At 51.4% G+C, this 10,977-nt stretch overlaps 5 protein-coding genes across 5 annotated transcripts in view; 3 read left to right on the plus strand and 2 right to left on the minus strand.

Annotated features, from left to right (window-relative positions):
* Positions 1–129: 129 nt before the first annotated feature.
* EJ05DRAFT_151795 (aldolase) lies at positions 130–1,616 on the minus strand. The gene has a single exon (XM_033739330.1). The coding sequence runs from the start codon at positions 1,373–1,375 to the stop codon at positions 302–304; it is 1,074 nt and encodes a 357-aa protein (XP_033596636.1). The 5' UTR covers positions 1,376–1,616; the 3' UTR covers positions 130–301.
* A 733-nt stretch (positions 1,617–2,349) lies between these two features.
* Positions 2,350–3,009, plus strand: EJ05DRAFT_504288 (uncharacterized protein; the record flags this gene model as incomplete). The annotated part of the gene is made up of 2 exons (XM_033747545.1): positions 2,350–2,710; positions 2,807–3,009. The coding sequence occupies 2 exons, from the start codon at positions 2,350–2,352 to the stop codon at positions 3,007–3,009; spliced, it is 564 nt and encodes a 187-aa protein (XP_033596637.1).
* Positions 3,010–4,559: 1,550 nt separating this feature from the next.
* EJ05DRAFT_151861 (uncharacterized protein) lies at positions 4,560–5,720 on the plus strand. The gene is made up of 3 exons (XM_033739331.1): positions 4,560–4,861; positions 4,910–5,553; positions 5,608–5,720. Exons 1-2 carry the CDS (start codon positions 4,706–4,708, stop codon positions 5,423–5,425), a joined length of 672 nt encoding a protein of 223 aa, XP_033596638.1. The 5' UTR covers positions 4,560–4,705; the 3' UTR covers positions 5,426–5,553; positions 5,608–5,720.
* A 2,370-nt stretch (positions 5,721–8,090) lies between these two features.
* Positions 8,091–10,299, plus strand: EJ05DRAFT_151891 (endoplasmic oxidoreductin). Its single transcript, XM_033739332.1, has 3 exons — positions 8,091–8,163; positions 8,265–8,433; positions 8,515–10,299. Exons 2-3 carry the CDS (start codon positions 8,305–8,307, stop codon positions 10,207–10,209), a joined length of 1,824 nt encoding a protein of 607 aa, XP_033596639.1. The 5' UTR covers positions 8,091–8,163; positions 8,265–8,304; the 3' UTR covers positions 10,210–10,299.
* Positions 10,300–10,663: 364 nt separating this feature from the next.
* EJ05DRAFT_479723 (uncharacterized protein) overlaps positions 10,664–10,977 on the minus strand; it is a 608-nt gene continuing 294 nt past the window's right edge. Inside the window, exon 2 of the mRNA XM_033744729.1 lies at positions 10,664–10,964. Coding sequence (XP_033596640.1) covers positions 10,858–10,964 — 107 coding nt within the window. The 3' untranslated portion in view covers positions 10,664–10,857. The remainder of the gene's footprint in view (positions 10,965–10,977) is intronic.

Here is a 10,977-nt window from a genome sequence, read left to right on the forward strand (position 1 = left end):
ATGGTGTATGTTTAACACATGCAGGTCGGGATGTCATCGAAGAATCTCGTAAAGAATTAGGTATATATACATGTAAGCTGTTGAGCTTTCGGTGTCTAATGGTATCGCAGGAATAGTCTAAGAATGTTTTTCCTGCCCTTGACAACAAGATTCGCTATCCCCAACAGAACGCCGTTTTGAATGCATCCTCACCGACGTCTCGCGTAACGCCTTCTGATGCTCATACCCAGTAACACCAATTTCGGACTAGACATGACACTCCTTCATTATCCCATTTCGTCCCGGAGCATTGATCGTCAAATCACAGAGACTTCTCGAGCTTAACCAGCTCGTCGAAAGCTTCGTGCCACTTGCGACTTTCTTCCTTTGATGGGCGAGGTAGCGGCTTCCGTCCATGGCCGCCGTAGTTGAAGTGCGACATCAGAGCAGCTTTGGTCCCAATAACACCGCCTTGAATAGCAACCCAATCACCTCGAGCAACCACTGCCTGCATCTTGCGGGCCTCCTTGAGTTTGCCTGCTTCAAACAGCTCACCAAGCTTGATGCAAGCTTTCGGTGCGATGTTGGCGAGACCTGCGATAATGCCAGAACCCCCGCCAATGAGTGTCTGGAGAGTGAAATCAGCAGACCCGCCCATACACATGAAGCCTGATCCTGGCTCTGCAACAGTAGCAGCGCGGGTCGCGGCGGCGACCCTGTTCAGCTTTCCGGTGTTACCGCACGTCAGCTTGACGCCCGTGATGTTGTCATGCTGAGCAAGCTCGATAATGATGTCGGAGTTGAGGTCCATGCCAGAGACAGCACCGGGATAGTTATAGATGATTATTGGGATTGGTGATGCATCTGCAACATCCTTGAAAAAAGTGGTGACAGTGTCTTTGGCAAAGAGGCCTTGGTAGTATGAAGGTGGCAATACCAACGCGTAATCTCCACCAGCCTGGGATGCTTCGTGGCACAATTCGATGACTTCTCTGGTCGATTGCGCGCCACAGCCGACGATGACAGGCATGTCGCTGAATCCGGCGTCATCAAGCGCCTTGCGTGTGGCCTTTGTCACGAGATCTCGTTCTCGGTGTGACAGATGGACAGCTTCCCCGTTGCTACCCTGAGTGGTAATGCCGGCGACACCAGCTTTGGCCAACCGCACAGCATGGCTAGCCGTGGTCTCCAGGTCCAACTGATCCGTGATGGGATCGAAGAAAGCTGGAGTGGGCACGTAGACACCGGGAGTCAAGACTCTACGGATGCCCATGGAATCGACGGAGCCGGATTCGAAGGAGTCGTTGTATCGAGACATATTGTAGATGGCTTGGACAGCAGGTGAGGGTGAAGTGAAGCTTCCAGTTGGAGAGGGAGCGTCATGGTGAGGTGACATTATTTATAGCGGAAGTGGCGATAGTGGAATGTGTAGGGAGGTAATGGCAGGTGGAAGTGAGACAGCCAAAGCTTGGAGACAATTAACAAATCAAGCGTCAAAACAAGTCACGATAACGAGGATGGCAAGCTTACGGTAGGAGCGTCCAAGGCTTATATATATATATATTTCACGATTCATGGCGCGGAGGATGGCCAGCAGTCCAGGACGGGGCTGTGTGGGGGTTCAGCTGACATGAGGTAACGCTCTGTGAGTGGGAAGACAAGAACGAGCGAGGGAGACCTGAACAAGGCGGCGAGTGAGCCGGACTGGAGCAATGCAACAGGATGTTTGGTACATTACACGATCCAGAGGCAACAAAACGGTTTTGGGGGACGACAAGGACAGGGCCACACGGGCAGTGAAATCCGAATAGGAATGTTTTGTGGTACAAAATTAGCCCAAGAGGCGGTGACCACGAGGGTGCGGGGGCCTGGCATGATTCAGGAACAAGTGGCGCGCACGGAGCTGACGGCCAATAGACAACGAGCAATCGAGCGACGCAACAGTGACAGAAGGACTGGGGCAGTTTGCCAATTGCTACTAACAGGTAACATGATAATATCACACAAGTAAGTACGGCATGAATTGATGCGGCAAAGAACTGGGGAACCAGGCACAGGGGGACAAGGGGAAGGGGGGGGAAGAAACCTGTAAAGAACTTCCCAATAGAGGCCTCCGGGTTCGCCTCTGAGAACTGCTCCTTTGTTCGCTAGATCCGAGGGCCAAGCGGGCTGGTGACGATCATGGAGAGAGTTGAGTAGGCGCAACAAAAGGCTACGATAGGCTAAAAGCCGGGGCTTTTGGGGGGAGGGGGAGGTCAGCCCACGGGCACAGCCAAATGCAGTCAAACAGCCCACTAGCAGTCTAGCACCCAGCATATCAATCCGCCCGGGCAGCATGATCTTGCGTCGGAGCCCTCCATCAATAACAATATGCTCGACACTACTGGACAGCACCACTATAACGGATGCAAAAGATGGTTCGTCGTTTGTAGCGTGGGGGTGGGTCTTGCGTCTGCGTCTGCGTCTGTGGTCTTGCGTCTGTGTCTCCAGCATATCCTCGATCTAATATCCCTAGCTTTCTATCTGGGGCTCAAGAGTCTAACGACTCGAAAGTCGAAAACAGAAGCATCCTTGACCTCCGGAAGCCTCGAGTCTCCAGTCCTGACTCCTCGTACTCTCTCCAAGCTCAGCTCCATGGCGCTTACACCAAGCCTACCAATTGACAGAAGAGGCACAGCTATCCAGGATCAGCAATGTCGGGTGATGCTACTTACCTCTTACACACCGCACCGTACGCCTCTGCAGTTCATTCTATCGTGGTGCCAATGACGACGCCTGCTCCAGCTCCTGCGCCTAGTCTTCGTCTTCAGTCCTCACGCATCAACAGGCTCTCGCCGCATGGTCGTCAATCACAGCCAGCTCCTACGCAAGCGCTCGACGTGGCAGCTGGAGAAATGTGCACAGAAGGCTTTGATCGCATCACGCGGCGTCCGGTACAGTCATGGAAATGCTCCCTGGCGTCGTCGAGACCGAGGCCGAGGCCATTTGGGCAATGTTCGGATGGGCATGGAAATACACTTGACGCGATAGGGGGACTGGGACTATACTGAACCCCCACGCTCCACATACATCTACCTTGTCCTTCCCCCGACAGCCACCCCCTTAGCTAGGTAAAGTCAGCTAGGTACCCCAGGAGGTGGCGGAACACCCTAGACTGACTTGTGCTGTGTCGAGGATGACAGCTGCGCACTCACTCACACTAATTTACCGCCCGCTTAAGTTGACTCTAGTACGGAATCTGGACATGACACTCCCTGAAACACGATGACCATCACCACCACCACCACCACCACCACCACCACCACCACTATTACCACCACACTCTTCGCTGATCACTGAGCACTCCATGTCCAAGTTTTCGAATTTTACATTCGACCATCTTGCCGACGGATCTGAATGCTTGGTCGTCCGAGTGAGCGCGAGTCGTAATGTCCACGTTGCCGTTGTCCCAACGCCGCAGGAAGACTCCTCGTGCAGGGTGTCGTGGAACATGCATCGTTGCTCGTGACCCCGTTCGATGCACGGCTACTAGCTACTCACCTGGTCCATTCCATGAGGCAACCCAGGCGCGATGCAAGATATAGCCAGTCTTTGTGGCTTGTGCGACCCGGCGGAGTGGGAAAGATGGCATTGACTCTGCTCATCTTCGGTCTTTGCTGCCGGGCGCCGGTGCCGGATGCCGGGTACCTGAACAGAAGGCGGTCATTCTATCCTCCGCCCGTAAATCTTTCTTCCTGCTTTTTGCAAGGTACCGGCGCGTGGAGGCGTGGAGGGATGGATGGACGCGCAACCATGCAGTAAACAGTATATGTAAATGGAGTCACTCATGGACAAAACCCCCCACGTCGGCTTCTGGTAACGGTATAAGAAGGCTGGTGGAACGCTCATGGACAAGGGTAGTTCCATGGGATCGTACCAATTCTGTCTCCTCTCGCTTGCTTCCACATCGGCATAGGGCTTGGTCGCGCTCCTCACGCCACTGCTACAACTACTTCATCAACATCTGCATCGTACTACATGTTACATCACTACCTAGGCCAAGGTACCGATCGCGGCTCCTGGATGTCGGGCTTCACAATCCCGTCTTCGTGTCATCAAGTCTGATGGGGACGTCGGCATGTGGATCCGTACGCTGCCACACTCTCTACGCCAGCACCATCGCCATTTGGTCTCGTTGATCAACACCATCACCGTTACGACGGTATGTTATGGTATAGCATTGCATGCTATTACCAATCGGCTAGAGAGATCTGCACCTTGTGCTGTTACTCGCTCGTCCCGTCGCGCTATTACCCCACATTTCGATCTTTGACCATCCTAGTGGGGCTCCGGTGCTGCAGCTTAATGACTTCTTTACATGCTGACGCGCATATTCATGCAGACGTCGCATCCCGTTTCCATGCACGCAATCAGCTCGACACGCTTGATTATCATCTTACTAGGCACGAGTCTCCAGCCACGGACTCAATGCCGTCCCATTAATATTGTGGAAGCTGATGGCTTACTTCGGTCTCTTTTGCTCGTTCTCGGCCGAGGGGGCGAGAGGGGCCAGCCTTACACATTACTACTGACTATCGCGTAGGATGTTATCGAGTGTGGAGCTGCCGGGCTCTTATAGGGACAGTCTGATTCGGTGGACAGCATCCTCGTCCGTCCCACAAGGCCTTCTCATGTCATCGAAACCTGGGGTCGTAGCGAGCAGGTATGACTGGGGGCTTTTGTGCGCATGCCGCGGGAGGCCCCCAAGGTCTCGAATTGGACTTCGCATCAGCCACCAGAGCAATGTGGAGACGACCCAGTCTTTGTTCTCGGCTCGAATGGGAAATTTGGACGCTGCAGATACGTCGATATACCAGCGTTGCACGAACTAAGTTTGGCTAAAGCATATCAAGCTCTAATTCAGCTAGCTACATTGCTCTGACTAGTACAGTGGAATGTCCAACCACTCGCCTCGCCTGCTTTTACACCGAACAACAGAACATTGATGTTTCTAGATCCCCTGGCCTCTGGTTATCATTCTGGCGAGCAGAATATCCAAGAGTGCCGCTCGACCAAATCAACTCGTGTCCTGCGTAAAACGAGGGCTGAGCTTGTCGATCGATCTATTCATCCCACGTCTCTCGCCACCACAAGCGGCTCGTTATTCGATGCAAACGTGCTATCAAGATCATCAAAGCAGGAATTGCTCGCGTGGGGCAATAATACCATATTCAGTCAAAAGGGAATCTCTCGGCGAACTATCGGGAGAAGTCAGCCTGCGCTTACTTACTCTGCTGCAACAGGCTGTGGAGCGGCTTCTCTGTGCGACGTACGATGCCTCAGTAGTTCTTTCAGGCGATCACGACGTTCACTGTGGACTTTGAAGCCTAGAGAGCAAGTACCCAGAGTGAGATTCGAGCATTGGGTGTGTACTAACGATAGTGCTTCGCATAACGACAGTACGTGACTCGTAGACATAACGTTTCGAGACTTGAAAGCCGTCAAGAGTGCGTGAACCTGGCGTCGAATACGAATTTGCTCGTCAAACTTAATTTACCTTGTCTCGGCGTCTCTTTAGACGACAGCGCTGCGATGGTATGTCCACACACACACACGCACACACACACACATCTAAGCCCGCCACAACAGAGTTTCCTGACTGTCAAGCTTGATCCATGTACGGAAACAAACGCCATGGCTAACTATCATGGCTCCTTTTCTACTGCCTTCCGCTCCACCACATCCATCTGCCGTATGCCGCCTGACTTCAGGTAGCCCGCCTGCTTATGGGCGCTTGAACTCTCACAGTCTTCATCTCACAAATCCTACACCCCCCCCCCCCCCCCCCCCTACCCCCCTGAGCAATGAATAATCTCATCCCAATACCACGACACTATACCCACCTAACACGCCTCTCACCGGAACTTGCATAGCAGCAGTAGCATCATCATCATCATCATCATCATCATCATCATCATCATCATCATCATGAACATGACCGGCAACATCCACGTATCAATCAATCTATCCAGCTGAGTGTCAGACTTCGTTGTACACCAGGGGGAGGCGTGTCCGCCCTCAGCCTAAAAAGCAGGGCGTCCTCGATGCTCGATATAATTACTCCGTCGGGCAACGCAAGTCCGTTCCAGATGCATTCCTTCTCTCCTACGCTCAAAAAACATTGAGATATCGCCCTTTGCATAGCCTCTCTTTCATGCATACATGCAGTACAGGTTTGAATGGAGAAGGGGGTTCCACAGCGCGTGCTGGCGGCCGAGTAGTCCGTTACACACTCCCCCCCAACACCCCCCCAACGCAGGTTTCCCAATGTAAGGTTTATTTCAGACGTGGGATTGTCGTGCGTTGAGTTGCTTCCCCCTTGCTTGTGTTGTGGTACGTCGCGAGTCTGTCCGTGTTACTTCTAATGCCCGATGTCGGGTCTATTTTTGGGGGTTCTTTGTGTGTATGGGCGTCGGTGTGCTGGCCTGGGTTTGATGGGTGTCTGTTTGTCTGACACTCGCATGGACATGCAAGGGGGTGGATGGTGCTATGGATGGTGCTATGAATCGTCCTGTGTCTGCACAGCCGCGAATCACATGGGCATGGGATAATACGGAGGGAATGTGGATGTTCCGTCCTTGCCGGTTTACTTTCAGTCGAGCATGTGATGTTTGAGTGACTGGGATAGGGGTTATGGTTTGTATTTTGGATCCTTTGTTGGAATGTATTTAATAGGTGGGCGTGTGATGTGTTTTGTTTTATGGTTTGGTTCTGTCTGGCTTTGTCTGGCTCTGTCTGGCCTGTGGAAAAGACGTGGGGACTAGCCAACCGGTAGCAAGACCGCGGATAGGAAACTTGACTTGATATAGCGCCGATCAGCAAGACTCATGGATAGCCAACGGGGCCCGGGGTCGACGGTTGAATAGGGCGTTTGGGAGATTTGGGAAGCTATGGAGATGGGTACGGGTACAGTAACTTCAAATTCGATATAGTCAGGTATATCACGAAATTTGCGAAACGAAGATGTCAAGTATGCACAAACATCTTTACAGATTCAGCCGATCATGTATCACCATGCCAGTGGTCTATAGAAAGGAAGCACGACCGTGCTTGAATCTAGCAAGGTCGCGGGCTATGCTTATGCTGATTTGAATGGATACTAGATGCTCCAGGTCTAGGTCTGATAGAGTGGGAGACCGTGTTGAGATCTGTGGATTGGGTGATTTGGGTTGCTGTGTTGATGATACGGTCATGTCATACCCATCATCACCAATTCAGGTATAGAGTAAAGATGAACCACGTACAGAGTAAACAAAAACTCCGTACAAACGATGACTGCCCATGATAGGAGTTTAGCCCTAATTACTCTACGTAGCTCTCAGTGTAGGAGTCATGCAAGGACAATGGTAGAACGTGCAAGGTGCTGTGTTAGGTGGATGGTGACCGACTGAACACGTGCAGAAAAAGGGGATACTAAGCATGAACCGATATAAACCTCTAATTGTCCTTCGTAAACTTCTGCGAGTAAATTTGACTGCCTGAAGCCGGTTTTATGGTTTGTTGCTTGTTGCTGGTCCTTGTAGGCTTGCTACTGTCTTTATTGCGGTGATGATACTGGTGATTCGTTTCTCCGAGACGTCAAAGTGGGTGTTCGAGTGTCTGAGCCGTTCTGAGTAACCTAATGTGCAAAAGTAACCTAATGTGCAAAAGTAACTGACCATGATGTCTACCACAAGTCTTTTGCTAATGGACGTGGAGGAGTTTGATGTCTGAAATTTAAGGCTACCGTCAGGGTGCAGCTAAAGATAGATTAGCGAGCCTGAGGCCCTGAGCCACCACGTCACGGCAGTGGAGCGCCACGTGCGCCATCCGAACCGACAAAGGACACGCTGCTTCGACCGGACAAAGTGAGGACTGCATTTGCATTTTACGCTCGTTTCTCGATGAACATAATTCCTGTCTGTGGTTCAGCAATCCCTTTGCATACCTGCGCTCTCTTCTATGCTATACTCGACTAGTCAATGAGATCAAGTCTAGGACTAAGCCGCTCCTTCCACCTTAAGACCTTCCGCCTACCAGGTTCACCCCGGCTCAGGAAAGTCTTAGCACTTCAACACCTGGCCTCTTCGCCTCAGGACCCTTTACACCAGAAGATACTGTGACATCTGTGTTCAACAGAGTATTTGCGCTATATATCGCCAATCTGTAAGTGCTGTGTCCTGCTGTCCGTCCCCCGGTACTGCTCACCAACCTTCTGCACCTCTGGGATGCGCTTGACACACTCGCTGACTTTCGGATCCGCATAGCTCACATAGAACGTTCCGTGCACACTCGAGCCCTCGTAATATGAGGAAAGCGGAACAACTCTTCTACCTGGCCGTCTTCTCGCTGCTGGGTACGTCGCACACAGCGTCGCCGCAACTCAACGCACGAGAACCGACAAAGAGCAAGAATGCGCCTCCGAATGTCTGCGATGTAAGCAATGCCAATTCCAGTGACTGTCATTCCCAGCCGTCTGTTCTCGTAGATACCCCCTCTAAACTTGTTTCCGTGCAGTTCGAGCCGGGCGCCATTGTCTCCGATGCTTGTGCCTCTTATTCCACCCTCGACGGCCTCAACGAAGCTCTGAGTCCGTTTGTCACGAAGATCACCCAGGACACCGACTTCTTCTCACACTACCGATTGAACCTGTTCAACAAAAAATGTCCGTTCTGGGATGATGAGAATGGCATGTGTGGCAACATTGCTTGTGCGGTGAACACGTTGGACAATGAAGAAGATATACCCCTTGTCTGGAGAGCGCAAGAGCTGGGTAAACTTGAAGGACCACGGGCAAAGCATCCTGGAAAGAAAGTCAGAGAAGTGTTGAATGAGAAACCGCTGCATGGGCATCTTGGAGAAAACGTAGAAGAGAGTTGCGTAGTTGAGTCGGATGATGAGTGCGATGACAGAGACTACTGCATACCAGAGGATGAACGAGCAGATGCAAAGGGCGATTATGTCAGTCTTGTCGACAATCCAGAGCGATTCACCGGATATGCTGGCCCTGGCGCGCAGCAGGTTTGGGAGGCCATCTACAGGGAAAATTGCTTTTCAAAAGGCAGTCCAGAGGTAGTTGTTCAGACCCCCGGTTCTTCTGGTTCTTCGCTTGGCGGCTTCGCCGCACAGGATCTGCGTCAGGCCCTCAAGGAACAGGGAGTCAAGCAAGGTATCCAATCCGCTATCGCCCACGGCTCTGGATCGGCTCGTGTTGACCCTATAGAATTTGACGACACTTGTCTCGAGAAGCGTGTCTTCCATCGCGTCATCTCTGGAATGCACGCTTCTATATCCACACACCTATGCCATGACTACCTAAACCAAACGACTGGAGAATGGGGTCCGAACTTGGCATGTTACGAGTCTCGCCTTCATAGTCATCCCGATCGAGTCTCGAATCTCTACTTCAACTATGCACTGGTTCTCCGTGCTGTAGGCAAGGTCCGCCAACACATTCAAAACTACTCTTTCTGCTCAGCCGATCCAACACAAGATTCCAAGACCAAAAACCTCGTCCTCAATCTTGCCGCCAATGTGCCCTCAGCTGCTGAGATCTTCGATGAAACAACAATGTTCGCTGATCCATCGGTCATCGATCTCAAAGAGGACTTCCGTAACCGCTTCCGCAACGTCTCGCGGATTATGGACTGCGTCGGCTGTGACAAGTGCCGCCTATGGGGTAAAGTGCAAACCGCAGGCTATGGCGCGGCGCTCAAAGTACTTTTCGAGTTCGACGAGTCCAACAGCGAAAACGATCCGCCGCTGCGTCGCACAGAGCTCGTCGCCCTGGTGAATACCCTCGACCGCCTATCACACTCGCTCAAAGCAATCAAATCCTTCCGCCACATGATCGAAGAGCGTGACGGGCTGGCCCAGACCCCAGACGCCGAGCCCTCACAGCTCCCTCACCCCATCAACGACGACGTTCCGCCCATCCAAAACAAGAAGAAGAAGGCAAAAGTATACGACGACGACGAGGAATGGCGGCCGAAACCCAGACTATACGACCCGGACGAGACATTCACGGAGATGCTGTACGCCGAGGCATACCTGGTCTGGCGCACGTACTGGTACGTGATGCGTCAATGGTGGAATCTGCCCCGCAAGCTGTACGCGATCGGGCTGTGGGAGTTGAGGCGTCTGTATGCCTGGTGGCTTGGGCTCAGTGTGCCGGAGAGGGGCTGGGCGTTTCGGACACCCGACGAGTTGTAGACGTCTGTATAGTACATGTATATATGCACATGAGCGTGGTGGAGCTTGGTAATATAGATAGGTGTTGATGCATGGCTTGGCTTAAGTTAACTTGGTATAGCATGGTATAGCATGGCATTGGCATGGTGTTTTCTTGTGTTTGCTTCAAGGAAAGAGCAATTTTCGCCCCCCGTCCGTTTCTAAGCATAGAGCGCCCTGTGGCTACATTCTACACTCCGATTGAATATACACGGAGGATTGAACGTTTGATTGATTGATTGATTGATAGATTGATTGATTGATAGATTGATTGATTGATAGATTGATTGATTGATCGATAGATAGGCAGTTAGACATGCATATACACACACATAAATGCTTTATATACATATACATATACATATATATACACACACACAAACACACACCTCATCATCTCTTACCCCCCCCCCTGCCTGGATCATTTTCATCACTTGTCCGGCCCCCAACCCCACTTGCTGCGATTTGAATTTAAATTTTTTTTTTCAATCTCAAAAATCACGACTGAATTGGAGAATGAATGGCAAGTGGTTGGTTGGTTGGTTGATTGTCATGATGGAAATTAAATTGGATGGATGGTTGGTTGGTTGGTTGGGGTATATATATATATCATCAGCACTAATTAGAGTCTTAAGAAGAAGAAGAAGAAGAAGAAGAAGAGGAAGAAGAAGAAGAAGAGGAAGAGGAAGAGGAAGAGGAAGAGGAAGAGGAAGAGGAAGAGGAAGAGGAAGAGGAAGAGGAAGAGGAAGA

This window comes from Pseudovirgaria hyperparasitica (assembly GCF_010093815.1).
Source record: "Pseudovirgaria hyperparasitica strain CBS 121739 unplaced genomic scaffold EJ05scaffold_17, whole genome shotgun sequence".
NCBI lineage: Eukaryota > Fungi > Ascomycota > Dothideomycetes > Acrospermales > Acrospermaceae > Pseudovirgaria > Pseudovirgaria hyperparasitica.

Excerpts from the sequence above, each read along its gene's own strand:
- EJ05DRAFT_151795 (XM_033739330.1), bottom strand. The coding sequence starts at position 1,375 with ATGTCACCTCACCATGACGCTCCCTCTCCAACTGGAAGCTTCACTTCA.
- EJ05DRAFT_151861 (XM_033739331.1), top strand. The coding sequence starts at position 4,706 with ATGCCGCGGGAGGCCCCCAAGGTCTCGAATTGGACTTCGCATCAGCCA. Across the intron at positions 4,862-4,909 it reads ACGAACTAAGTTTGGCTAAA|TGGAATGTCCAACCACTCGC; the intron begins GCATATCAAGCT and ends TGACTAGTACAG.
- EJ05DRAFT_151891 (XM_033739332.1), top strand. The coding sequence starts at position 8,305 with ATGAGGAAAGCGGAACAACTCTTCTACCTGGCCGTCTTCTCGCTGCTG. Across the intron at positions 8,434-8,514 it reads CGCCTCCGAATGTCTGCGAT|TTCGAGCCGGGCGCCATTGT; the intron begins GTAAGCAATGCC and ends GTTTCCGTGCAG.